The 27,147-nt window shown below is 39.8% G+C and overlaps 1 protein-coding gene across 17 annotated transcripts in view; it reads right to left on the reverse strand.

Annotated features, from left to right (window-relative positions):
• Positions 1–233: 233 nt before the first annotated feature.
• c2cd5 (C2 calcium dependent domain containing 5) overlaps positions 234–27,147 on the reverse strand; it is a 45,328-nt gene continuing 18,414 nt past the window's right edge. For 3 of the 17 annotated variants that reach the window (XM_057836559.1, XM_057836557.1, XM_057836565.1), the window contains 22 exons: positions 26,726–26,761; positions 25,520–25,628; positions 23,759–23,812; positions 20,070–20,184; positions 19,874–19,972; positions 17,378–17,489; positions 17,203–17,282; positions 16,922–17,108; positions 15,340–15,504; positions 14,295–14,435; positions 14,059–14,122; positions 13,925–13,986; positions 11,998–12,096; positions 11,828–11,917; positions 11,655–11,733; positions 11,444–11,536; positions 11,291–11,359; positions 8,181–8,213; positions 7,843–7,944; positions 5,626–5,822; positions 5,416–5,562; positions 236–1,913 (listed from right to left, as the gene is read on the reverse strand). In XM_057836559.1, the coding sequence (XP_057692542.1) occupies positions 1,788–1,913; positions 5,416–5,562; positions 5,626–5,822; positions 7,843–7,944; positions 8,181–8,213; positions 11,291–11,359; positions 11,444–11,536; positions 11,655–11,733; positions 11,828–11,917; positions 11,998–12,096; positions 13,925–13,986; positions 14,059–14,122; positions 14,295–14,435; positions 15,340–15,504; positions 16,922–17,108; positions 17,203–17,282; positions 17,378–17,489; positions 19,874–19,972; positions 20,070–20,184; positions 23,759–23,812; positions 25,520–25,628; positions 26,726–26,761 (2,259 nt within the window). In that variant the 3' untranslated portion in view covers positions 236–1,787. Of the gene's footprint in view, positions 1,914–5,415; positions 5,563–5,625; positions 5,823–7,842; positions 7,945–8,180; positions 8,214–11,290; positions 11,360–11,443; positions 11,537–11,654; positions 11,734–11,827; positions 11,918–11,997; positions 12,097–13,924; positions 13,987–14,058; positions 14,123–14,294; positions 14,436–15,339; positions 15,505–16,921; positions 17,109–17,202; positions 17,283–17,377; positions 17,490–19,873; positions 19,973–20,069; positions 20,185–23,758; positions 23,813–25,519; positions 25,629–26,725; positions 26,762–27,147 lie in introns of all 17 variants that reach the window. The other 14 variants (XM_057836549.1, XM_057836548.1, XM_057836550.1 and 11 more) reach the window with 14 other exon arrangements.

The raw sequence follows: 27,147 nt of genomic DNA on the forward strand, positions 1-27,147 counted from the left end.
GAAGTTGCTTCAAACAAACAGACAAAAAAAAAAAAAAAAAAAAAAAAAAATTCAAAATAATCACTTCAGACCCTAAAAATATTTTTCAATCAGTTTTTGAAAGCAAAAACTTATTTGACACTCAAAAAATTGCATTAGAACACTTTTTTAAATTTTAAATCAATAATGTTTACTTTTTGGAATGAACATTTTTGTGTACAAATTGACAGAAGTGTGGCTTAAAAAATTTGGAATCCACTTTAAACGGTCCTCATGCGGATCGCAAAAATCAATGGGCTCAATCATTATGTCAATGAACCCAAAAATATTTCACATTTTGTCCTATTAATTTCTATTTGCAATATTTTATGAAATGAGAACAGCCATTAATGGCTCCGTCACCCTTGTAGAATTAAAACTTGGTGAAAAAGATGACTTCTATTTTTTTGTCCAAATCCCAACAACCCAAAGAAACTAAATTGCACTAGAATTCTGACATATAAAGCATTTCCCCTTCCCTATTATCATTATTATAGATGACAGCAAAGACATGTTTAGGTTCTACTAACTTTATTGTGCAAGTTTTAACCAGGCAAGCAAGCAACTTCATGGCGTAAAAATTTGGTCTGCATGCTTCTAGCATATTAAAGTTTTAACACAAACACAGGAAATGGTTTACAACCTGCCTGTGACAAGTTGACAACGAGCTGATTTATAGTACCACCAATTTCAGACAAGCATTTATTGCACTTACAAGAAAAAACGACCAGAAAGCATATTTACAGCCCATAGTAATAATAAAAAAAATAAAAATAAAAAAAAAACAATTATTTCCAGTCTTGAACATCATGAATCAACAACACATAGACCAAAATCAGTAGCAGGATTAGGACTCCAACTAAACACCAAAATGGCGGCGATGCAAAATGAGCAAAGAATTCGACCTTAAAGAAGCCATTGTTACTTTTAATATTTTTCCCCATTTGTGTTGAAACCAAAACTGTGAAACAAATAAAGCACAGCAAATAGGACGGAACGTGGCTATGGCCTGGTTGTTTGACACTCAAGAAATAGTTGGTGATACTTCAAATAATGCTGTGCTATTCCTGCTTTAATGAAGACAATACAAAATGGACTTGGCAAATTTGTTTACGCTGATGACTGTCGCTTTATAATATCCCCTTTGAAATGTCTGCAGTTAACGACACTGAAGGGGAATATTAGACATATTGTAGTCGTTTGGGCCAGTGACTGAAGCACGGTACATGGATGCTAACAGTTGGGTTAGATTTGGTTAAATTTTACCTTTTGTTTTTTTCTTTCACAAAATCAAAGGTCGTAGTACCACCTGTCTCAAAGAACTTTTCCTGAGCGGTTATTCTGTACTGCATATTCTGAGAGTGAAAACACCGAGGAAAACTGACATTTCCTTGTAATGTCTTTCACTTTTTCAAAATCAGGTGTTTAAAGTTGGTGCGAGTGTATCCCGCTTAAGATGAATGGATTAATAAAGTAGTAATAGCTGGTATCAACACATGAATGATGCATGAGTGCAGTAGTTTGACACTTGAGAGGAACAGCAGTTCAAGCAGGTCAACATCAGGCGTTTCTTTGGCTGTTGTTTCAAGCAATCGTCGTGGAAAAACTCACATGATAAAAATTAATATCAGCATTTGTATCTTCCTTTTGTGCGTATGCGTTGCTTATTATGACCTGCTTCTGGACTTTGGGATATTTGACAACGTTAAGGCAGATGTAGTTTGCTCCCATTTGGACGGCTAGACTGTGTTTTCGTGTGAGGGCTGGTGTCATGTAGTGCCTTCTATTCCGCCTGTGCCCGCTTGTATAAGGTTTGCAGCTGAGGACGCAGGCTCCTGATCCGAATCCCTCACACAGATGACAGCATCGCCACTCACATTGATGAGACACTGAGCCTGTGTGACAAATTCAAATGGATTAAATCACTTAAACGGGTCCGTGTACATCAGTACTTTAAGTAAGGACGAGTGCTATCCAATGTTGTTTTCATCAACGATGACGATAAGGTAAATATTTCGTCAACAATTTTTTCTTGACGATGACGTCACAATGATGCGCTAAAAACGTGTCTTGGAGACTAAAACATAACGAGATGGATGCCAGTTGTCGTCTGACAACACGAAAACAACAGGCATGAAAATGGGTCAGGGGTTAAAAAGGTGAGAAAGGTGTGGAGGAAATATGTTCCGGCGTTCTGCCAAAATGTCCGCCGTCGGCAAAACGTCCTACATGTGGAGAATTTGACCATTTTAATTTTTCACATAAGGCTTAATATTCGAGTTAACGGGGGTTTAATTCGTTGAAGGAGTTGATTTCAACCACCATTGACTCGCGCTAGCTTAGCCACTCTGGAGCCCTGAAACTAACAAATAACTGTCAAACTGCACATAATTTGTTCAAATCATTTCCAACGACTAATTAAACCCCGGCTAACTCAAAGATTAGGCCTAATGTAAAAAATTCTGAACTTCCCCTTTAAAATAAAGACCATTGAATATGGCCCTTAAAATGTTGTCTATAAAAGTTTTAGAGCAATAAAACAAACAACACAAATGAATAAAATGAACAGGAATCCTTCAAAGTATTTCATAATGGGTCCAAATTATTTTTCGAACAGATCATGTGACTATAGAACCTTAGAGACAGCCGTTTGCATTGCTTAGCCAAAACTACAGCTGAGGAGGCAAGATGGATATTTAGAATGTCTTTAAACCTAAGCTTTCAAAACCCTCAACAACAACTGAGCTTGAACCGAGGATTGAGCACGAGCAGTATCAAAAAGTCCTGGCTGTCGTGTTACCTGTTGTGCTGTAATTCCAAGTGGTGCTTGAATTGGATGCTTATAGCGGTGGACAGTCTTTTTGAGCCAGCGCAAAGTTTGCAGCGCACGGAGATATTTTTGTTATCTTTACTGGACAAAAATGTGAAGTAATGGCTGTGTTTGCAGTGTGCAAATGCAGCCGTTTGTAGTATATCTCCTGCCTATTTCATTGCATCCTGGCGAGGTAGCAAGGCTATGTTGTTTTGGCCGCAAACTCCCAGCGCTCACGCATCATGGTAATACACGAGACCCTTTTTGTTCCATCCCCGATTAAAAAATGTGACATGTGATGTCACTCCCATGACTACAGTATTCTTCATTCTACACACATTATGGGGCAATAACAAAATAGTAACGCACAGGCATCAAGGAAAGTAATTTTACTCAGATTACTGATTTAGAAAAATGAACGCGTTAGATTGTTCTTTACTGAAAGAAAGTAATCAAATTAGTTACGCATTACGATACCGCGTTATTGACAACACTGCTTTTATATTACCGTTAAATACACAAGCTTGACGCTACCTTAACGGGAGCTATTTTTTCACCGGACGCTCCGGCAGTGTTCAAAGCAAGCTGCAACGAACGGCAGTAACTTTGTCATACCACAAAATATGAAAACGAAAACCATTACTCACTAAATTCAATATGCTGGCAAATGCATTCATCTAAAAACAATTGGGAGTGATACTTTACCTCCTCCAGCGAATGTGAATTTGTGCTTAGTACAAGATCATCTGTCGCAATTAGCGATCTTTGACGCTTTTTTTTTTTTTCCTCCCCGCATACAAACTTGTCTCTCTCAGCGGCTGTGATTAACCTCAATGAAGTTGCTGTCCTAGCTAAGCCTTGCCTATCATTCGTCTTTGTAAGTTTTTAGTAACTTTGTGTATTGAATTTGAAAGGAAAATGTGTGTTTTGTTTTTGACGAACTTTTTCATGAAGCTAAACTGTTGAAGCTACTCACATGTGGAAAAATACGAGTGTACAACGTTTTAAATGTATTCATTTGGTATATTTCAGTTACCACGATTTGAGAGATCAATAAATTGAAGAATTTACGCTTTGCGTTTGGAGTGCTTGTTTTTGGGTTTGCTGGAATAGCGTCACTGACACACGCAGCATCAAACAGGGGAAGGGGTAAGCGCTGCCGCGCCAAGCTAATTCTGGCTGCATTTTCAACACATGAAAAATAACGAATACGTACTACTGTATGACGGAAAATTTTAGTGGTTTTGTAACCGCGACGTTTTCATAGCATGGTAATCCGTGAAGGTAACTGGCACATGCCTACAAACGACCCCCCCCCCCCTTAAAAATTTTTCTCCTCGGATCTACACGATTCACGTAGGTCATCCTTTTTGACTTCAGAACGGCGAATTTCGCCGAAAGGTGAGAGATTTTCATGCCTGAAACAAGGTGAAAATTTGCCATAGTTTCCGTCATAAATTCCCAATGTGTGATATTTTCTTATTGTATATGTAGTTAGAACGCATTTAGCAGTGTTTGGTCGTGTCATTCATGTGACGTGCTGTGTGTCCCCCACCCACCCAACATACAGGCTTAAGCGTGTGCCCATTTTAGGCTCCTTTTGTGAAACGTGTCAGGTGCTGCTTGGTAAGTTTTGTTTTCTTAGCTTGGCTATGCCATGTTGCTTTAGCCTTTGAAGGTCTGTGCTGAGTGATCATCACACACTAAACTAATTTGTAGCGTTAGCATAGCATTTGCGTTAGCATTTAGTGATTTGGTGTCGTCTTAAACTATTGGAAAACATTTTACATACAGTTCGTGGCGTCCAGGTGAGTTTAATTAATCGCAACTAATGTGCTGTTTTCCTGCTGAGTGTGTATTATCATCATGAAAATGGTGATGCCCTTGTAGACTACAGTTATGTTCATTTGAAACTGTTGGAAACCTTTCATTTATTTATTTATTCATTCATTTCATTCATTCATGGACTAAAACTTTTGAAGTTTACAGGCGGAAAACATTTTGAGAAGTGTCGACTAAAACTTGACGAAATTTGTCTTCGTTGACTAAAACACATTTTGAAATGTCTAAAATATGACTCACAAGTATTTGCGTCCAAAAGACTAAGACGAAAATCAAAATGGCTACCAAAAACAACACTGGTGCTAACCGACAATTATTTCAATAATGGCTCAGTCTGTCAAATATTTCACAATTAATAATTAATCCTATAAAGCGCTTTTCAATGATTTTCCCATCTTCCAAAAACATTATCCAAGGACATTATTTTCACATTAATTTATTCTGATTCAGTTTCTGGTTTCATCGAAATATGCCAGAAAACAGGTAAAATTCTTGATCATTGTTTTCCGAAGCAAATGCATTGTTTTGGTTATACACAGAAATGATACAGAAATAAGAGAGTTGACACCAAATTTTCAGTATTTATGAGTGTTCGCATTTTGTATTTGTGTGTTTGACTATTTGTCCTGTTCAATAAACGCGTCCCCTTGCCTACACGTGTGGACACTAAGTCAAGGTCTCTACTGTATTTGTATATAATCAAATTAAAAAGTCAATTTTCCATCATGTCCGTGATTGAGTACCTGGTTCTTATTGGGATTTTCCATTAATACACACTCCTTCATACTGTATGATACCACAGCATTCCCTCCGAGAGCTGCGACGTGGGCACGAACCATGGCAAACACCTCTGCTATGAATGAATGGAGGAAGCCGCTCACGCCACCTTCCTGTATAGGACAAAAAGACACTTTATAAAACAACAGAAAGGCTTTGAGTCATTTAGGCCTTACCTCTCGTAAAGAAGTGGTCTCTCGAATGAAAAACATGTTGATGATGCCCAAATATTTTACCACACGTGTGCCAGGGAGAAAGGAAAGCGGTGTCATCTTCACAACTGTGACTGAGCTTCCTCCGAATGAGCAGCGGTTCGAGCGCAGTGAGCGGAAGCGGCTTTCGGTCAAGGGGCTGGAGCGCTCCAAAGATGAGACTGAAGGTATACACATACAGCTTATTTGGAAAGGGATGTTGCTAGTGGCTATTTTTGCCAAAAGTTGCTGAATTACATTGACGTTGCATCGTAAAAACATTGCACTATTGCGTAGAACATTGCATAGATTAAACAGTGGCGGTAATTATATTGACTGGCAATTACTTGCATCCTAATTACATTCACAGAAAATGTGATGTGACCAAAAAAAAAAAACGTGCTTGTACACGTGGCGATTAAAAGACATGCAGTTATGTGGATGGTGTGGGTGGCCAGACAATCACTTGTCATGCTTGACAGGCGGACAAGACAGTTTAAACAGTGTCTGCAGACAGACACACAGACCTGGGAACAGCTGTGGTGTACGGTAACGTTTATGTGTCGGGGAGACGACAATGTGTCCACCGTTCCGTTACTATTTTAGATCTTGTGTGATGGGAGACTGACAGAGACACCTACAGCATAGACTATGGCTACAGTATGAGCTGAGGCGGGTACAATAATAATGCACAAGTTAGAGTGTGAAAGAGAAAATTTCGCTGCGGTGACTCGTGTCAATCAAGTAAAAACAACTTAAAAGCCCCTGTGGATCACTGCCCATTATACCAAGAGTTATCATTGTTTTAGGCTCACATGCACATTGTTATGTAATCCAATGACTACCATTATTATTGACATTGTTGGAGTTTGCTGGGGTGAAGAATCCAAAAGCATCACATTTTAATAGTAATAGTAATCATTTCTCATTTAATATTTTACATTTACATACATATAAATACATTAACCAATAAAATAGTACTTAAAAACACATTAACCCTTTTATGCTAGGACTATTATATTTTTTTAAACCCTTAGACGGCACTTATTCAACTCATTGGCTGCCAATGACGGCGCTAGACATCCAATCCATTTTGACGGTCATACACCCCTCCCAGTCAAACTGGATTGGTTACCCGGTTTAAATGAAATGGATGTCTGTCGCCGTCAGTGGCATGCAATGTGTTAAATACTACGGAGGGGTAAAAAAAAAAAAATCTACTTTAGAGTGTAACTGTTACGGATGCAACCAGTGCGTATTTTAGTTCTATTTATTTTAATCATATTTCAAAAAGTACATAAAAATACAATACTGATTAATAATAAAACAATAATTGCTAATCATTTTTTTTTAAATGACCAAAAAAAAGTGATTGTCCTCATCTGATTTGATATTAAAAGGTCTTAAGTCCCCTCCCCTCCAAAAATAGTCCTTGCTCTATAAGTGTTAAAGGTCCTAATTGGCAACTTTTGAATTGCTGTCCACGGTAGTGATCGCTGTCCCTGGAAGGGTTAACATGAAAACAAGATTTGTTTCAAAATATGTTGCACATGTTTGAAGATAATTGCTGAAAATGTGCAAAGACTGAAAACTACATAGTACTCAATTGTAGAGCATTTACTGGTACATGCTTTGGACCATTTCAGTTTTCCCAGATTTTTGGGGAAATAGATAAAAAGAAAATAAAAAAAAAATATATATATATATATATATATATATTCTGGCATAAATTGACCTTAACCCACAATATAAGAACTTGAGCAAATCCATTCACATCAGTGGTTAACCAACATAATTGAAATTTACTTATGTTATTGTCATGCCTACCTCCGAAAAAGGCATCTCTGGACATGCTACAATTTACAGAACAGCTCATTCCAGCCCATGTTCTTGATCTCATCCCAGTGTCCAAGTGTACCCACATTGTGGCAAGCATGAGGAACATTAGGGCAAAAATGCTTATGGAGAAATATTGGTTGGTTCATTTGCAATTATCAAAAGGGCAAACTGCTGAGTGGATGAATCCCTCTGAAGGGTGGAGCCTGAAGAACTTTCCCCACTTGCCAACAAAAAGCTGCAATTTGATACCTACTTCTCCGCCCCACAGTGGCATGCATGGCGGATGTATGACGTGCGTGCTTGTGAGTGTTCTGTATCTTTGCACGTGGCCAGCAGAATGTGCTTAAGACTGTGTCTTCCTACTTGTCTTAACTGATCCTCGTCTTATGGTGTGAGCTTTCAGCCTAAGCAGCTCTAGCCAGGTGCTGCATCTGTCTGCAAAGGAACCGTAATCAACGGAGGCAGCTGGAGAGAACACACACACACAAAACCCACGACCATACAAAAGACAACAAGAAAAAAAAAACAGAAACAAACAGAAGAACAGAAAAAGAACAAAAGTGGATGAAGTCTGGAGCGGTGTAGGATATATCTGTCCGAGACATTAGGATAATAAGTCAAAAAGTGGGCTGTGTTGTAGTTTGGGTAGAAGATAGGTCGGGTGGTGACTGGATAAATGTAGAAGTGCATCGAGGGCTTACCTCTGGACGACACAGCGGTACTTGCTGGGACACCTGTGGACAAACACAAATAAAGTCTTCCTTTTCTGTATGATCATTCATAGTCCACGGCTGGATATACACTGCAGGTCAGGGCTCATTTAAGAATTGATACCTATGTATTACATTCCCATGTACGTACACTTCAAGGGACACATCCTCTAATAGCTCGGTTTACACTGATGGAACACATGAAACCACCTCCATTTACCGTAGCCTGAATGACACTGAACCTACACAAATGTCAACTCCGGGCAGTGACAACACAGCAGTAAAAACTCAACATCTTTAACTCATTCACTACCAGTCCACGTACAGTGGGGCAAATAAGTATTTAGTCAAACACCAATTGTGCAAGTTCTCCTACTTGAAAAGATTAGAGAGGCCTGTAATTGTCAACATGGGTAAACCTCAACTATGAGAGACATAATGTGGAAATAAAAAAAACAGAAAATCACATCGTTTGATTTTTAAAGAATTTATTTCCAAATTAGAGTGGAAAAAAACTACTTGGTCACCTACAAACAAGCAAGATTTCTGGCTATCAAATAGGTCTAACTTCTTCTAACCAGGTCTAACGAAGCTCCACTCGTTACCTGTATTAATGGCACCTGTTTTAAGTCATCATTGGTATAAAAGACACCTGTCCACAACCTCAATTAGTCACATTCCAAATTCCACTATGGCCAAGACCAAAGAGCTGTCGAAGGACCCCAGAGACAAAATTGTAGACCTGCACCAGGCTGGGAAGACAGAATCTGCAATAGGTAAAACGCTTGGTGTAAAGAAATCAACTGTGGGAGCAATTATTAGAGAATGGAAGACATACAAGACCACTGATAATCTCCCTCGACCTAGGGCTCCATGCAAGATCTCACCCCGTGGCGTCAAAATGATAACAAGAATGGTGAGCAAAAATCCCAGAACCACATGGGGGGACCTAATGAATGACCTACAGAGAGCTGGGACCATAGAAACAAAGGCTACTATCAGGTACACAATGCGCCGCCAGGGACTCAAATCCTGCACTGCCAGACGTGTCTCCCTGCTGAAGCCAGTACACGTCCAGGCCCGTCGGCGGTTCGCTAGAGAGCATTTGGATGATCCAGAAGAGGACTGGGAGAATGTGTTATGGTCAGATGAAAACAAAATAGAACTTCTTGGTAGAAACACAGGTTCTCATGTTTGGAGGAGAAAGAATATACTCAATTGCACCATACCCAATGTAAAGCATGGGGTTGGAAATATCATGCTCTGGGGCTGTTTTTTCTGCAAAGGGACCAGGACGACTGATCTGTGTAAAGGAAAGAATGAATGGGACCATGTATCGAGAGATTTTGACTGAAAATCTCCTTCCATCAGCAAGGGCATTGAAGATGAGACGTGGCTGGGTCTTTCAACATGACAATTGCCACGTTTACATGGAGCCAAATATTCCAATTACAATCGGAATATTTGTTCAAACCGAATAAATGTGTTCCATATAAACACCTCATTCGGAATGAACAGGCCCAAACCGAATGGAATTTCATTCCGTTTCACAGGGGTGGAATATTCCTTTTCCCAAACCGATTAGAAGTAAAATTATATCACGTAAACAGGGAAGCGGAATGGTGTCTGGTTGCGTTCTTTCTGCACATGCTCCGTACTGACGTGGTGATGTCACTTGGTGACGTAAGTAACGTCACTTGCAATATGGCTTCCAAGCACACGCACAGCGCACCCACACAACTTTTTAAATGAACGGCGTGTCATTCTGAAGTTTTGTTTCCACTCGAAAAGTTAAAACAGCAGCTGATCTGATGATCGATCTCCATGTTTTGCAACGTGACTCTTTGTTTTGATTAATCTGCGCATGTCAGACGGCAGCTGTCAAACGTCCTTTCGGAATAAAGGCAGACACATGTAAACGCTGGATCGGAATAGATGAAGTGACATGTAAACAGCTGATCTGAAATTTCCATTCGGAATTATTTGAATCAGTATGAATAAAAGTCAGCATGTAAACGTGGCTAGTGATCCCAAACACACAGCCAGGGCAACAAAGGAGTGACTTCGTAAGAAGCATTTCAAGGTCCTTGAGTGGCCTAGCCAGTCTCCAGATCTCAACCCCATGGAAAATCTGTGGAGGGAGTTGAAAGTCGGTATTGCCCGACGACAGCCCCCCCCCCCCCCCCCCCCCAAAAAAATCACTGCTCTAGAGGAGATCTGCATGGAGGAATGGGCCAAAATACCACCAACAGTGTGTGAAAAGCTTGTGAAGAGTTATAGAAAATGTTTGGCCTCTGTTATTGCCAACAAAGGGTACTTAAAGTATTTAGATGAACTTTTGGTATTGACCAAATACTTATTTTCCACCATGATTAGCAAATAAATTCTTTAAAAATCAAACAATGTGATTTTCTGTTTTTTTTTTTCCCCACATTCTGTCTCTCATGGTTGAGGTTTACCCATGTTGACAATTTCAGGCCTCTCTAATATTTTCAAGCGGGAGAACTTGCACAATTAGTTGTTCACTAAATACTTATTTGCCCCACTGTATATGTGTATTGTGTAGTATTCACAGAGTATGAGTTGTGGTAGTCAGTAAAATAATAACAAAATTTACAATAAAAGCACCCATTGGCGGGGATAAGTGTCCTATCCATTTTGATTGGGAAGTGCAAGCAGCGAATTATCACTGGTAGCTCTCCTGGTCAAAATTAATTGGACATCTTTTGACATCAATGGCAGCGCGACAGTCAATAATACAGTTAGTTTGAACGGATCCTCCACATTATGCCACTGGCTACCATAGGGTATTATTTTGCCTATTTATTGATTGACATAACTCAACCAGTTTAGAGTAGACCTCATTTAATGTCTATAGAGCTCTCATGTAAAATATTTAGATTACTCATATTGCGCTTCCATAACACATATCTCAAATGTGTCACTTGAAAGGGGGGGGGAAAGCAATTCTTTAACTGCAGTGTAAATCCAGCCGGAATGCTCAACCTAAAACATCTGTGTCAGACAAAGTGGCACTAATATCCGCTAGGTTTGAAACTGACGAAACCATACTCTGCAACTTGACACCACTAAGGATTTACCTTCCGGGTGCACAATAACCAGCTGATTTTGGCAGAGTTTTGCAGCAGGCGTGAGTAATGAGACTGTACCTTAATGGAGGGGATGGGTGACGAAACCTGTTAGTGAAAAAAGGGGCGCGTGGAGGTAATCTTGGGAAGACAGCTTGACGCTACCTGAGGTTTTGGATGGCAGCTGAGCGTTGGTGGATGGGGAGTCAGCACAGAGCTCCAAGGGGAACTGCAGCTGCTCTTCAGTCTCACTGCACCCTAAAACGCACACACAAATGCACAAATACAGTCATATTACACACAAAACGATGGATTTCTACTTCCACTTTACCATTTGAATACTGATGGTGTGTAGGGAATTCTATCTTGAACTTACCTTTGGCAACAGGCTTTTCCACTGGCTTTTCCTGGGCTTGGTCTTTGTCGAAGGTCATTGCAACCGCTGTCACTGCAACCTGTCAAGCGGACAGACGAGTGTAGCGTTATTGCTAAAGGAGGCGTGGTAACAACAGCTCTGCAGGCAGGCATATATGTGTAAGGACTGCTCACCTGTATGAGTTCTTCTTCTGGTACTGCTACGGTGAAGTTGAGATGACAAATACAGCAGGGGATCATCGAGCGCAACTTAAAGTATAAACTCTAAAATAAAACACAAAATTACCATTAAGAAAATAATTTTTAAGTCCAAACTAAGCTCGCAAGGTATTTTTCATTCATACCTTCAGCAGGTTCTCACACATGTCAGTGAAGATCTTATTCAAGCCTTGATTCGTGAGATTGGCATTACTCAACCTTAACACCCTGACTGATGTAAACATCTGGAAAATGGCAAAACAAATGTACTGTTTATTTTGAAGTGTTTCAAATGTACCCAATTTATAAAGAAGGGCAGAGTGGGGTTCTTTATCGGTTGGTCGTCACGTTTGCTAAACTTTGACCACCAGAGGGCAGTGTTGCGCAATAACAGTATTGAAATTATAATTGTGTGCTGAAAAAAAATGAAAAATAAATAAAGACACATTATTTTGCTGTAAAGCTAAACATCACTTTGAGGTAAGAAGCAATTACTTTTTTTAGTGTCAATTTAAAAAAAAAAAAAGGTAATCACTAATCTTTTTATAGGGTTTTAATTTTTACACAATATGCTTATAGTCAGGAGTGCACAAAAGTGGTCCGCATGCGCGCATGCGTACTGGACGTAGACAAACGCGCTGGCCCTCAACGGCTTCCATACGCTTTTGCGTACCGATGGCTGACCACTGTATTTGCGGCGGACACGAGAAAATAACTTCTCAAAATGTCGAAGAGGCAGGCCACACTGAGTAATTATTTCCGTGTTCCCCCACCCCCGTCAAAAGACAGACAGACGACAGAGACGTCACCGGAGCTACCGAAAAAAATGACTTTTGCTGAAAAGTGGCTACAGGAGGTACCATGGCTTGATGGCTAGAAGCAAATGATGCTCGCACGGAAATGCGGTACAAAATGTGCCGTGAGAATCCCAATGTCGCCGATAAGAGCAGCGCATTTTATGTAGGGTCAAAGAATTTCAGCCATCCAAACTTTGAAAAGTACGAAAAAAACAGAGCGCATGTGGCAATTAAGCAAACTATCGATGTCAAACAGGACCCCACTCGCCCTATGGACAAGTGGCGGAATAGGGCGGAATAAAGGTAATGAACAGCGACATGCACTGACAAACGTGTTTTTGCTCGCATATTACAAAGCTAAACATGCACGTTCAATGAGGTCTTATGAGGAGGACATCCCACTTTTAAAAAGGCTTGGATGTGGGAGCCACATAATGCCCTTTATTTTGAATTGGTGCTTCTTATTTCTCTACATTTCACTTCAAAGTAATGGCAATTTTGTTGTGCCAGTTGATGTTAATCAAGCATTAATTGTTAATATAACTAATTACAGTTAATTGGCTCTAAGTAAAGCTTGTCATAAATTTATCGCATCAGGCGGGTCGGCTCTCAAGCTCAATGAGGACCAAGTCACATCTCCAGGTCCTCCTCTGAGAACCTGGGCAAAAAAATTATGTGCACCCCTGCTTATAGTTATTAAAGTGTTACCATTAAAAAATTTGAGGACAGAGCTGAAGTTTGACTCACATTCTCTAGCTAGCGAGTTGAACGCTAGCTGTTCATTTAACAGTACTATTGTAATGCTTGTTAGTGTTCAGTGTTCCTCGTGATAATTAAACCAACCTAAAATTCTTTCAGAAGATAATGAAGTTAATTTAAAAGTGACAACCATGGAGTCAGACTGTCTTTGATAACAAATCACTGATAAAAAAAAAGAAAAAAAAGGATGTCTAATCCAAGCCAATATATTAAGATTTCCAGCAATGAACGAATTATTTTTCAAAGATGTGTTTGATTGGAATATATTAATGAAAGAGTGAAAAATGAAAACGTGACAATCAACTCCACTCTCCCCTACATTAAGTACACATATGTTGTGTATGGTTTACTATGCTGGTGTACACCGCACATGATAAAAGTCAGCAAAATTGTCAACTTTTTCCTATCTTGCGCTGGGTCTTTCGTATTTTGAAAATTGGTTCAGATGTTAAAAATCACTACTTACACTGACAAAGTAATTAATGATCATTAAACTACACATGGTTTAAAGAAAGACCTGTATTCCCGATGTCCAGTTGTAAATCCCAGGCATGATCTCAGTGTTGCAGCTGTGGAACCCTAAAGAAAAAAAATGATGAGGGAAGGGGATCATGGATATGTGCTTTAATGACAATGACATGGTTTACATACCCATTGGAGGTGAGGCATCAGTGAGTAGGGAATGAATATCTTCCACAGCATCGGTGTCATCAATCTAATGCAAGGGTGGGCAAATTTAAGTGATCAACGACTACAATATTTTTTCAAAATATAAAGCTTACGAGTCACATTATTAAGATGTGAGGTTTAAAAAAAAACCTTGATCTACAGCCAAAATGGAAATCCTTAACACCAACCTCTTCACTTCTACAACAACACAAACACACCTCCAGAACAAAAGCATCCTTTTTGCCGTGAGAGAGGTCCAATTCTGATAGCTCATCGGAACTTTCTGAGTGGGACCGGAAAAGCCTGGTTCTTTGTCTGGGCTCTGGGATGGGAGATCCCACTATTTCTTCTGTGAGATCCTAAAAAATTAGCACAGAAAAAGACAAACAGCTGAGATGGTGCGGGTACTTTAACTGGTTGGAAAAGACTGCACGACCAAATCTGTAAAGGGACCCTTAACTCTTTGGATGCTATTGACGGCAATAGATGTCGAATACATTTAAATTGGGAAATGCTAGCAGTGATTGATTGCTGTCAGCACTCCCAGTTCAAATGGATTAGACATCTATCATAATCAACTGCAGCCATATAGTCAATAATACAACACATGCTTGCTTGGATACCACCTTCAGTCACACACAGCATTGCTGGTGTTAATTTGAAAACAGACTTGGGAAAATAGAGTGTCATACACACACATTAATTTGAAAATAGAACTGGGGGAATAGTGTCATACACACATATTCATACACAGGGTGAATGGGCATAGGAGATGGTCATAAGTTTAAAAAATTAATAAATAAAAATACAATGAGGCCCAATGGGTCCCTCCTCCTACCACAAGAGGAAACATGTTAGATTGACCCGCTCCCAAACACCCCTTCCCCAGTTGAAGGGGCTGCCACGCAGAAGTGAGGTGTTGGTAGGGGTTGTGATTAACAAGAGTGAAGCATTTCTCATGCGTTGCTATGTCACACAGCGATCAGTACCATGTTTATGTCGCCGAGCACCTCGGGGTCCAGGGTAAATAATTTCTTAAAAGGTCAGAGAGATAAAAGGGAATAAGATTATCGACAATAGATAACAGAGTTTGGAAGTGGCTGACATCCTGCCCTTCAACAATGTATGTGCCAAAGACAATTGTTACAGTAGTCAATCAAAATCCTAATTGATCAACAAGCTCCAAACTATTTTTTTCAGGCTCTACAAGGCATTTTTTTCCCAGTTGATGTTTGTTTTCCATGTGGTTGTAGCGCTTCTCACCGGTGGGGTAATCTGATATAGCTCTTTGTTCTTGGCGATCGTGTCGTTGATCCTCTTTTGTATGGTCAACATGTGTTGCTCGTTGCTCAGGTCAACCGGAGTCTTCCCTGCGATCTGGATTCCTCCGGGTGCAGGAAGGGCGGTCAGGTATACTCCTGTGGCAGACTGAATAAACACACACATACGCGCGTTTTTAAAATATACTGCAAAAGAGTTTTATACTGTAACAGTAAACTCCATTTTAAAATATATATGGCAGAAAACACTCAGGTGACATGAAATTCCGCTCTGAGAAACACAATTTGGCCAACTTTCAAAATTGTTCGATATGCATGTGTGATACATCATTGAAAAGCTTAAAATCTCAATTTTCTGGGTGAAGAAAACAATTGAACAGGAGGGCATTTAAAAAAAAAAATTAAACAGCAAAACCCCATCTGGAGGTGAGAGCACGCGAGAGCAGAATTACAGACGCCATGACTTTAACGAGATATTATCGCGTACTTGCCTTGTTTCCATCCAAAAACTCCATGTAGCATATATCACTGAGTGTCAAGATACAGCTGTGAATGGCCACAGCTGGATTTTTTGGAGATTTTATGGGTGAAACATGGTAATATAACAAGGGTCGCGATGCAGAAATCACAGACATCAAGGAGTGGTCGAGATGTTCTTTTTCATATATTTACCCTTTCAAACTTTTTTTTGAATTTTTCTTTGTTTGGATCGATTATTTATCATCTAACTTTTCGGAGAAAAAGCGACAGTAACAAAAAAAGTACAATTAAGCGATAGTTATGAGGTAGATACCCGTGACTTTTTTACAGACGCCATTTTTTTCATTGTGACATGATTTGTTTAAAAGTTTGAAATATGTGAGTGAATAACTTTTTTTAAATGAAATATGAGACATCAATTAATGATTCTAAGCTAAAAACGACATTTTGAATAATAAATATAATGAACTACCTTCGTTTTATGGCTGGGTTGAAACAAAAGCGGTTGCGCGACGTCTGTAAACGGGGGTTTTCAGGGCAAAATGGACAAATTAAAAATAGTTTGGGGGCTTAATGCACCATGAATCTGCTGTGGCAGCATATAGACATATTAATCTATCAATCAAACACAACAGTTGTTTTGGCTTAAAATACAGCAGTTTCTTTTAAAGAGGAGTGCAAAAGCAGAAACTGCTTTTTCAGTCTTGTCTGTGTTTTCCGCCATATATATTTCAAGCCAAGAAACTTTTCAATCCAAATTCTTTTGTGCAAGTCATTTTAAAAATTATATAGTCCCACCAGGGATCTGTGGTGAAAAGTGTTCGTTCTGCAAAGAACAATTCTGATTCAATAAATTCTATTAATTAGCTGCCATTGACGGCGATAGACCTCCAGTCCATTTGGACTGGGAGGGGCTGGTGGCGATCAAACGATTGCATTGGACGTCTATCGCCGTCAACGGCTCTGACACCAGCCATCTCAGATGAAATGCATTAGATGTCTGTCACTAAGAATGACAGTGAATGAGTTAAATTAATCAACATTGAGCCATGAAGGATGTTACTTTGATTAAAAAGTGAACCTACAGCCAGACCCAGCAACATGTTCTCGCCAACGCTGATCTGTATGTGAAGCCCAAACAGAGCGTTCATGCTGTGCAGCTTCAGCTTGTTCATCAACTGTGTGTGAAGTTCATATTCCATAAAAGGAAGAAGGTTGGAGATGGCTGTTGCGTTCACCTCCCCTTGGGCTCGCTTCTTCAAACGGCATAGTCTGTTAAGTAAGAAACAAGCGTTAACCTGCACTGATGCAAACAATGACTGTATGCACGTCCATCGCCCTCCCAGGTTGCTTTGAGGTATCATACCTTGCTTGAATGAGACAACCTTTCCCCGTGATGGCTGCTTCTGATGGAAGGTCTATAGTTGTGAATAAAACATCGGGGACCTAGCAAAAATAATCCAAATTAAATCCACGTGCAGCGATGAACAGATTGGAACACACATCTATACAGTGCAAAATAATTGGGATGCAGTTCAGACCTTTTGTCGTCTGCAGATGTAGCAGTAGGTGAGCTGGGCAGGAAAAGGCATGTTGAACTCATCGTATGGTATGTGGCAGAAGCTGCAACCCGAGGGAGATGACTCATCAAACCTGGCAAAAGTGACAGTTTGCTGTCAGACAACATAAGTGAATTTATGTTCAATGGACACCTTACATTAGATATACCTGGACAATTTAACGAGATCCAATGAAGGAGATATTACAAAAATGATGCTTTGCAAAGATAATGCTCACAATTATTATTGTAGCACTGTACTGTTTCAGACCATAAGGTGCCGCTGCACCCACCAAATTTGACAAAAAAAACTGTATTCGTGCATATACTGAATAAATCATGCTGGACATTAAGCCACAGGTGTCCACAATTATGCATTATTTCCATCCAAAAAAGATGCTGCTAATTAGCCTTAAAAACAATACTTGAGGCACACTGGACTGTAAGCCGCCTGGTCCAAAATGAAAGGAAAAAAAATAGCAGCTTATAGTCCAAAAATGACAGTCGATACTACTGATGCACCGATACCAGTATCAGCAGAGGGGGGCCGATCCGGCACGAAATGGTGGTATCGGTATCGGCAAGTACCAACAAACAGGGCACCGATACCATTTACCCATACCTGTCAAGTTGTACGGTTTCATCGTAATTTGTACAAATGAGCACAGATTTTTAAATGTGTACGCCGTACGTTCAGAATCTGTACGTTTTTAGTGCATTACGAGTTTTTTTCTCCGATCGGATTTTGTCACCGTTTCGGCAACGAGACAATGTGCGTTACTATGCGTTACTACTTTGCTTGAATGACGCCATAAAAGTCAGAGAAACTGAGAGGGAAGAGTGGTTGTTGTGACGTTGTAGCAAACGCAATGCTAGGCTAGGTGGCTCCAATATTTCCTGACTGTAGCAGACAGCCTACAATCTACACCTAGTATAATAATAGTACAAATAGTGAATTAAAACATAGCCCTGGCATTAATGTCAAAAAGACATTTTTTTCCCCCAAAAAAACATAATTGGCATTTATCACTTCAAAAGCAACAGGCTATGAGAGGGGTGGAGGGGCCTGCAGGACATCACCAACTTCCGGGGCTTGGACATCACACCAGGACACCTGAGCAAGTCGCTGGCGGGCAAGCTGAACTGCTTCTTCGCCTGGTTTGAACCACCACAGCAACTCACCCACTCCAGCCCCGCCCCCACCCCTCTCAGGACCCAGCCCCCCCCCCCATTCATCATGAAGGAGCCTCATGTGAGGAACCTCTTACAGTCAGTGAACAACAGGTAGGCAGCGGGGCTGGATGAAGTACCAGGGAAAGTAGTCAGAGCATGTGTAGACCAGCTGTCCCACATCTTCTGCAGGAACTTCAACCTCTCCCTGTCCCAAGCAGTTATTCTAACCTGCCTGAAATCCGATACCATCATTCTGGTTCCCAAGAAGACACCAGTATCGTGCCCAAACGACTACCGTCCTGTTGCCCTCACCCCAATAACTATGGAAGACTTCAAGAGGCTTGTTCTCCCCTCCCTGATGGACATGTACTCCTCTCGATGCCTCAGCAGAGCTCTAAACATCCTCAAGGACAGCTCACACCCTGGTTCCCGGCTGTTTGAACTGCTCCCCTCTGGGAGACGCTATAGGTGTATAAAAGCAAGAACAAACAGACTGAGGAACAGTTTCTTTGCTAAAGCCATCTCCACCCTGAACAGCCATATGTAACAAACACCACATCGCCCAATGTCCAATATTCATTTACATGCAACATACTATGTACAATACTTACTAAGTGCAATATTCAATGCCTCACTGTCAACTTCTGCTACTCCTATTCACACATATTCTATGTGCAATACTTATTTACGTGCAATATTAATGTGAAATATTCAATGCCTTTACTGTCAACTGCTGCTACTTCACTGCAATTATTTGCACTGCCTGAACATAGGACTACTTCATACATATTTTATATTTATTTAAATTTTATACTATTATTCTTGCAAGCCAATTTCAAGATTTTTACTTGCGCAATATTCAATGCCTTCACTGTCAACTGCTGCTACTTCACTTCAATTATTTGCACTGCCTTAACATAGGACTACCTCATACATATTTTATAGTTATTTAAATTTTATACTTTTATACTTGCAAGCCACTTTCGAAATTTTTACTTGTCCTGCACTGTAAAGGGAGATGCTCCAAAGTTTAATTGTACAACTGTATAATGACAATAAAGGGCTATTCTATTCTGTCTGTAAATATATATACAGTGGGGAGAACAAGTATTTGATACACTCACAATGGGAAAACCCATTGGCAGTGTATCAAATACTTGTTCTCCCCACTGTATATGTATGTATCAATATTAAAATCCTAGCCTGTGTGTTTATATTTCAGTGGACAGTGTTCCTTTAACACTCTCATATTACTCCTCATTATACTGTGCAGAACAACAAAGGTCAATCTTGACACCATAATCACCTGTGCTCCGCGCTTGAAGCATCTAAACAGCCTTCGCGCATGTAGCGAGGATTTAAGATGGCTGCGGTACCAGATGCTGACAGGATGCACACCTCCTCACTGAGTATGGTGGAGTGAAGGAATTGAGGAAAAGTAAGCAAATTAGAAATGGATGCCAAAAGTATATATTTTATTGGGAAAAATATTGAGTCCATACCAAATACTGGTGCTCTCACTGTATCCCACGACGGCATGGCAACCAAGAGCTTTGGCATGAGACTTTATTTCCTGCCGAATCTCCTCCCACCAGGCATCGCGGGTCTCTGGCTCATCTGAAAAAGCACATGATCTTTCAACCAAAAATGAATAACCACTAATTGGATGAATTGGTCATCAAACAATTGAACTTCATTGTCTATGAGACACACTAAACCTGCCTGTCAAATAGCAAATCATGCCAACATGATATTTGACACACATCTCTCTGGTGTGGTCTCAATTTTTACTTACAGCACCAGAAAATAAACAGGCAACTTGTATTTTCTGGTCATTTGTGGAGTACCACTGTGTTTTCAAAGCAGGACAAAATGAATGTCGATCATTTTGTAAAACAAAGTGACAATGGCAATGATGAAGGCAGGTTAAATGTAAAAGTTAATTATCTAAAATTATCTTTAAATACTTGCACAGTTACAGTTTATGTAGCGGGTCCTCAGTTAATGAAATTTTGAAGTTCCGAATGGGAATACCCTGAATATGTGGTTGGCTGGTACAAGAAGACAGGCTCAAAACATACTTTTTACGTCTACTTTTTTTCTTTTAAATTATGGTCTAGAATTTTAACAAGCATGAGTGTGCCCCAGCACACTACAGGCTGAAGGCAGTGTATGCACGCCCAAAACTGGCTAACTCGCAACCTAGCGGCAGCACAAGCACCAGTAAGTCTGAAATTAATTAATCAGCCCCAGTACAATAAAAATAAAAAATAGACTCTGAGGATTGATAGATACTAGCCCATGTTACATGGCTACCAAGGCAATTGGTTCACGGATGACGAATGACTAGGACTTCAAAGTTAAGTGTCCACAAGAACAAAAACAACCACCTGAGTAGCAACTTGACAAGCCTTCAGCCTATTAAAACAAATAAGTAAATATGACATTTTGAGGATGTTGTGGAAAACTACTTAGCACATCGCCTCACAGTTCTGAGATCAAGGATTCAAACCTGGGCACTGGCCTTCTCTGTGGACTTTGTATGTTTTCTCCATGCCTAAATGGGTTTGGACTGAATACTCTGGTTTCCGCCGACATTCCAAAAACATGCATGGTAGGTTCACTGAACAGTCTAAAATCTCCATTATTGTGAACGTCAATGGTTGTTTTTCCCTTTGTGCCCTGCAACTGGCTGGCAAACAGTTCAGGGTATATACTAGTATAACCTACTCATTGTCAAGGAGCGCAGACTCCAGCACACCAGATTTGTATGCGCTTTCTAAAACACTCTGCGATACCACAAGGTGGCGCCATAGACCTATAAAACAAAAGTAGGATCTTTTTGCCAAAGAAATATATGAATGAACACCTTTGTTAATCAAGGAGGAGCTAAATTTGACCTGGGTTTTTCAGGGCGTTTCGGCAAGTCTATTATATGAGCATGTACATGCAGACTTCTAGTGCATTTTTTTTTTTTTTTTGCCATATCAAATGATCTGCAAACCATTTCTTGTATTTTTTCAGTGTAAATTTCTAAGATGAATATTTTCATCTTAACACTTAACTATTCATATACATTTTGTGGGTTCAGTGCAAAAGAAGTTAAACACTGTTAAAACAGTTCTTTATGTTTATAATTTGATAGTACTATATTAATTGTCCACAAGAGGTTTTTACACAAATACGCACAAGATAGTATACGGGTTTACTATTCAATTAGTGTATTGTAGTGATAGATTACGGCACATACTGACCAATGTTATCTTGCTTTAAAAAAAGTAATTACTTACAGTTACAAATTACTTCTCCCAAAAGGCAACTGAGTTACTAACTCGGTTACCTCATTGTAAGAGTAATTAGCTCCTCAGCAAACTGACATTACTTTTCATGTTCTACACATTATTGCATTATACATTCTACTGTATATCATGTTTCACATCAAAAAATTTTACGTTAACTCATTGAAGAATAAAAACACTATACAGTATTTTAAAACATTTGGTATTTATTTGGGTCAAATATATTAGTCTGTTAAAAAACACAAATGTAAACTGACCATTAACCAGAGCTCATCTCTGAAACTATGTTAGGCCTACTGCAGAATAAACAGAATACTATACTGTACCTAAATATTCCGCCAGGTAACATTATTAAATACTGAAAATAATTCAAGTTTGAAGACGCTACCTTTGAAATTCCCTGACCTATCACCATTATCGCGGTCATGTTGTGTTTGCCAGAGCGTGCAGTAAAGCAGGGCATGATCCTCCCAACTAGCCAATCATCATCGCGATTGCAACGGCGTCACCACCCCCTCCCGCTCTGCTCTCGCTAGGGCAGGCAGGCAAGCCGACGTGTACAAAATCAGACAACTCCTACTTAATTCAACCAAATTGTAGTAATGGCCCCTTCACATCCTCGGTCACGGTACCGGTGTTGCAATGAAGGGAAAAGAAATTAATTAGATTACTCACTACTGAAAAATATAACGCCATTGGAAACACCGTTATTAAAAAACACTGATTCTGACTGATATACAAGTTTGACTTGCATGACTGCTGAAGGAACATGTCTATCGTAAACTGAGGAACCCATGTAGTGTGTGTATAAACTAAAGTGTTGAATATTATGCTTTTTTATTACCTCTTTCCATTTAATCAGTCACTTTGAGAATTAGATTGTATGAACGCTTATTTAAATAATACAACCATGACTACAATTAAGCCTTCATCATGAATGTGTATGTTTCAATGATCTCATGAGGCTTGGTTCAAATGACACGCATTCTTTCGTCATTCCAACAATCTTAACTTGACAATCTTTGAAATAGTTGCAAATCCTGTTTCAATCACAAAAAGGACAGTTACAATAGATTATTGAGTCGCACCATGTGGGTCCACATGCTGGTTGTCATACAATGTGGCAATATTAGAATGAGTCCATGAGAAAGAGCAGGGGGGAAATTAAATATGAAATGAAGGATGTTGACAAAATGTCAGGCATCAAGCCCACGAGCAGCTTCCTGCGTACCAGAAGCAGACTGTCACACAGGCACCAACGTGCACAATCATGACCATGTGCACGCTTATGGGCATAGTAGGGCCATATTCATCCACCAGAGTCAATGGTAATCAGCGTTAACGCCCCAAAAACCACACATCTTTATTTCCATCCCAATCACTCCTTGTTTTTCCAATTTTCCTGAACTGACAGACCTTTCTTCCACCTGCTCCTTCCTCGTCTCCGTATGAATACGGCCCAGTGAGTTAGGAGTGCTCATGCCTGGTCAGTGTTTACTTGTCGAGCTCCTAAACTTCAACAGTGCGAGGGGGCCGGGGGCACAATGCAGCTTGAGGAGGCATTACAACAAAGTCAGGACAACTTTAAGGGAGCGCTGCAGCGGGATGAGCTGGGTCAGAAGTTTGGATGGGGGTGCGGAAGGATTTACCAGGCCAAGCTGGGTGAGGGAGAGAGCACTGCGCATGCTTGACTCAGCTCCACACACACACACACAAACACACACACGCATTCACACAGATTGAGAGAAAATGACAGCTCACTGAGATTTATGTAGGGAAATAACTGAAATGTGTATGACACCAATTAGATTTAAATCGGCAACAAAACCAGCATCCAAATCAATGAGCTGTCAAAACTCTCATGAGTGAGAGCTTTAAAAGGGGGGAAATACCTGCCGTGACACTATTCCAGTCTAGCAGTTTGTATGAGCGCGTGTTACCCAAGGCTGAGCCAGAACACACCATTAGTACAGGAAAGAGAGAAAGAGAGAAACAGAGAAGAGACAGTCCAACAACACAACAGCAGCACTCCATTTACACTAATAGATACGTAAGAAGATAGCGCTACATCACACTCTCTATGCATTCAGTGCAGACAAAACACAAAAGAATGACAAGCCAAAGGGGAAATTAGAGATGTGGGAAAACGATATGTACCCTCCAGGTGCAAAAGGATTACAGTTTCAAAATAACAAGAGCTATAAATTACAATATTCAAAGACTTTCTGTATTATATTCCGCTGAATAAACCAACAATAGGCTCCAACATCCAAAGAGTTAAAAGGACATGAAATGTCTTTCCACATTGCATAACAGGACAGTTTATTTTTCAAATCGAAAAATTGATTTCCTGACAACTAATTGCAAATGCCAATGGAAAATTATCCTTTCTATTTACAACAAATGTTGCATTTGATGGGTTTGGAAACAAGGGAATCTCGCCTAAGTAGTGAGAACTATTTTTTGCCATTCAATCAGCAGCAACTATACCTGTAAAGGTTATTTCACAAGAAACCAGAATACAAATAAAAAAACAAAGACTGTACTAAATATTTGTCCTAATTCAGCCTTTACAACAAAAAAAGCAAAGACTTCAGACAGGTAAACTAGTATTACTTAACCTACCTAACAGTATTGTTGGGCTTGCTGTGCAAATTAAAGAGGAGACTAATTGGAAAGCTTTCAACTTAAGCTTACTAAGGTGTGCTCAAAACACTCTTTGGACATTTTATTAGGTACACCGGCAAAATCAAATCCCATCCAATTCAGTAAATTCAGCCAAAATACATCATTTTAAAACACAAATCTTAAACACTAAAAGGAATCAGCGTGAATGTCTAGTGGGGAACTGTGGCCCAAAGCAGGTTTTGGCCTGTTCAACCTTTGGAGTTCAATTACATTGCTGAAAAGGGAAATGGAGTTCCCACGTACATGCCTTTCTTTTTCATAAAATTTAAAATGGTTTGCACCAAATTTGTATGCAGGACTGAGATTTCACTCATTTCCTTGAATTAAAAAATAAATAACAAGTGTTCAGGGCACTTCTGAAGAACTTTATTATACTGTATCAGAAAAGCTGTGCATAGATTTCCATTCGAGTTCCGCTTATCTTTGTAAAAGATGAAACTGTACTCGCATTGGATCCAATCACATTGTGCAGGTGTACCAGATGAAGTACCAAAGCATGAGGAAGACAATCTGGAAGCTCGCCCAATGCTGGCTGAAGCCAAAAACACTACACAGAAGCAGCAACAGCAGCAGGCAAAACACTGGAGCCATGCACCACTATACATTATAGCGCCTCACCTCCATGGATCATAACACATTTTAAATTACAACAGGCGACAAAACAGGGAGCTATCACATTGCACATAAACGGCCAGCTAAACAGTAAAAAAGGTGACAGTTGCCTTGTCCTTTGAAGCTGTGCAGTGCTAGCGTTTGTTGCCTTTAATGCTGCTAAAAGACGCCCTCTATCTGTGACCAAGAACAACTTTCACCTGTATCCCATTCATTACTATCATCCTGTGACTTTCACATCACAAAGTAGAAAGATACACAGGGGGAAAACTGTTTAACAAAAACAAGACTAGACATTGGACTCAGTGACGGTCTAACTTATGTTTCCTGTCTTTTGACAATCAGAGACTTACCAGGGTTGTGTATGCGATCCAGCAGTTTGACCGAGCGAGCGCTAACGACTCCACCAACGTGAACCAGAAAGGCCGTTGGGAAAGATGTCAATGTGAAGAACGGGAACTCCTAGAAATAACAGAAACACCAGTAGAGTAAACCATAGCTATTATTATATGCATCTAATCGATTTGTGTCTTTAATGAGATAAAATACAACAACTGTATCAAAGTTGCTCATTAGTGTGGTAGTCTGAAATGGAAAAGTCTGATTTGATGCCTTATTCAAATTTTTGGACTGCCTACTCCCATGTAGGTTACGTTCCATGTTCATTTGAATGTTTACATATCTGGAATGACACTGAACAATTGAAACAAATAACTAACACTACAAAATTACTGTTTATGACCAGTGATATTTTTGATACAGCTCTTGTAATAGATATTGGCAGCTAGTCGGGGGTGAATAACCTACAGTTTAGGATGGAAATGTTTCATTTACCATCATAAAGCTACTTCCCTTTCACTGTAACCGATTCTAAATGGGTAAAGTCTGAGAGGGTGGAAACCTAAACCACACTAAATGAGTCAGTTTAGGATAGGAACGTGCCAACATGCAACTAGTTTGCACCCCCCCATGCAAAATTGACACCGCCGCCAAACCACACCGATGTTTCAACTAGATCAGAAAGACTGTACGATTGACAAAGTACACCTAAAATTTTGTATTGTCTAATATCAGACAAACAAAACCGTATGTTTGAAATACCAGAGCAGCCTCATGGTATTCACTCTATGTTGAAATGATAATTACAATTTGTCAGATAGACAAAACAGTAAAGTGCACATGTCATGAGCAAACATTATTAGGAAAACAATATTTTAACATCCTCTAATCCGCCATGGAAAATGGGACACTAAACATGACTCACAGCTCTTCAGTTTCTGAGATATGCAAAAATGAGTTGATGGAAGTGAGCGTGCTCATTCCTTTCAGGAGGGGAAAAGTCCAGAAGACACGGGTAAACTGGACAGTGGGAGGGAAGGGAGTCAAAAACACAGTCTCACACCCTTTCAAACTTTAAGGCCACGCAATTTCCTCTCCCACCTTCCACCCTAATAGCAAAGGAGAGTGAATGGCAGGCTAGGAATATGTGATTTTGGCCATCAGCTAGTCAGGGTGTTACAGGGAAATGTATAGAAAAGAGTGACAAAGATGCGACATACCCTGGCGTTTAAATACAACCCAGAGCAGGACGCTCCCTGAGTAGCACAGGTGGCCGAGAGGACAGAGAAGGAAAAATGGTTTGTTCTTGCAAACAACCACGCCCCGTTTAAAAGAAAAAAAACTTTAAAAGGAAACCAGATCTTGACCTGTGTATTTCTAATGCTATTTTTGCAAGACTGGGTCTTGCCAAATCAAATTCAAGCTTGGCGATATGGCCTTTTATAACCCCAGTGTTTCCCCCAATACTTTATAATCCTTTTAATTGTATTTTTGTTTGTTAACATTTACAACCCCAATTTCAATAAAAGCAAGGACGTTGTGTTAAATATAAATAAAAACAGAATATAATGATTTACACATCATCTTCAACCTATATTTAATTGAATACACAAGACATGATATTCAATGTTCAAACCGATAA

The sequence above is a fragment of the Corythoichthys intestinalis genome, chromosome 5 (assembly GCF_030265065.1).
Source record: "Corythoichthys intestinalis isolate RoL2023-P3 chromosome 5, ASM3026506v1, whole genome shotgun sequence".
NCBI classification, from domain to species: Eukaryota; Metazoa; Chordata; class Actinopteri; order Syngnathiformes; family Syngnathidae; genus Corythoichthys; species Corythoichthys intestinalis.